This window comes from Rhea americana, unplaced genomic scaffold (assembly GCF_003343005.1).
Source record: "Rhea americana isolate MKP2758 unplaced genomic scaffold, rheAme1 scaffold_694, whole genome shotgun sequence".
Taxonomy (NCBI): Eukaryota; Metazoa; Chordata; class Aves; order Rheiformes; family Rheidae; genus Rhea; species Rhea americana.
In genome coordinates this window covers 8,638-10,145 of record NW_028186861.1, presented here as the reverse complement: position 1 = coordinate 10,145, position 1,508 = coordinate 8,638, and the positions used below count along the sequence as shown (strand labels likewise).

General features: G+C 67.9%; 1 protein-coding gene across 1 annotated transcript in view; it reads right to left on the bottom strand.

The window, feature by feature from the left end:
• The window catches only part of LOC146586377 (ryanodine receptor 1-like), a gene marked incomplete at both ends in the record, with an annotated part of 44,400 nt that overhangs the window by 34,519 nt on the left and 8,373 nt on the right, over positions 1–1,508 (bottom strand). Inside the window, one exon of the mRNA XM_085321419.1 lies at positions 910–1,181. Within this exon, the coding sequence (XP_085177545.1) occupies positions 910–1,181 (272 nt within the window). The remainder of the gene's footprint in view (positions 1–909; positions 1,182–1,508) is intronic.

The following is a 1,508-nucleotide window of genomic DNA, read 5'->3' as shown; positions in this document are numbered from 1 at the left end:
GACCGCTCTGCATCCCCAAAACAGCACCCTGCAACCACCTTGCACCCCGGAACAGCACCCAGCACCCCAACGGTGCCCTGCAACAGCCTTGCGCCCCGGAACAGCACCCGGTACCCCAACGGCACCCTGTGACCGCTCTGCATCCCCAAAACGGCACCCTGCAACCGCCTTGCACCCCGGAACAGCACCCAGCACCCCAATGGTGCCCTGCGACCGCCTTGCGCCCCGGAACAGCACCCGGCACCCCAACGGTGCCCTGCAACCGCTCTGCATCCCCCAAACGGCACCCTGCAACCGCCTTGCACCCCGGAACAGCACCCGGCACCCCAACGGCACCCTGTGACCGCTCTGCATCCCCCAAACGGCACCCTGCAACCGCCTTGCGCCCCGGAACAGCACCCGGCACCCCAACGGCACCCTGCGACCGCCTTGCGCCCCAGAACAGCACCCTGCACCCCAACGGCACCCTGTGACCGCTCTGCATCCCCCAAACGGCACCCTGCAACCGCCTTGCGCCCCGGAACAGCAACATGCACCCCAAAACAGCACCCTGCAACCACCCCAAAATAGCACTCAGCACCCCCAAATGGTGCCCTGCAACCTCCCTGAACCCCAGAACAGCAGTGTGCACCCCAAATGGCACCCTGCAGCCTCTCTGCATCTCCCAAATGGCTCCCTGCAACCTCCTTGCACCCCAAAACAGCATCTGGCACCCCAAATGGTGCCCTGCAACCGCCCTACATCCCCCAAACGGCTCCTTGCAACCTCCCTGCACCCCAAAATAGCAGTATGCACCCCCAAAACAGCGCCCTGCGCCCTCCCTGCAGCCCCGAACGGCACCCTGCAGCCTCCCTGCGGGACAGGGGCCGGGGGGGGCCCGGCAGGCCGGGGGGCCGGGGGGGCACTCACGGCTCTCCTGGTCGGGGGGCTCGATGTTGTAGCCGTAGCCGATGAGGGTGCGCACGGCCTCGCACAGGCTGTCGCGGTTCGTCTTCTTGGTTCGCTCGTCCAGGAGGTTGTAGGGCACCAGGCGGGGGTTGCGCTTGTTCTTGATGTCCTGGGGACACCGCGGCCGTGGGCACGGGGCGCCCGGGGGCACAGCGGCGGGGGGCACACGGGGGGCACAAGGGCGCCACAGCCACGGGGTGCGCAGGGACAAGAGGACACGGGGACGTGGGGCACTGCAGCCACGGGGTACGTAGGGGGCACAAGGACATGGGGACACCACAGCCATGGGCATGGGGTGCGTGGGGACAAGAGGCCATGGGGACGTGGGGCACTGCGGCCACGGGGTACGTAGGGGGCACAAGGCCATGGGGACACCACAGCCATGGGCATGGGGTGCGTGGGGACAAGAGGACACGGGGACGTGGGACACTGCGGCCATGGGGTGCGTAGGGGGCACAAGGCCATGGGGACACCACAGCCATGGGCATGGGGTGCGCGGGGACAAGAGGACATGGGGACATGGGGCACTGTGGCCATGGGGTACGTAGGGGGCACAAGGA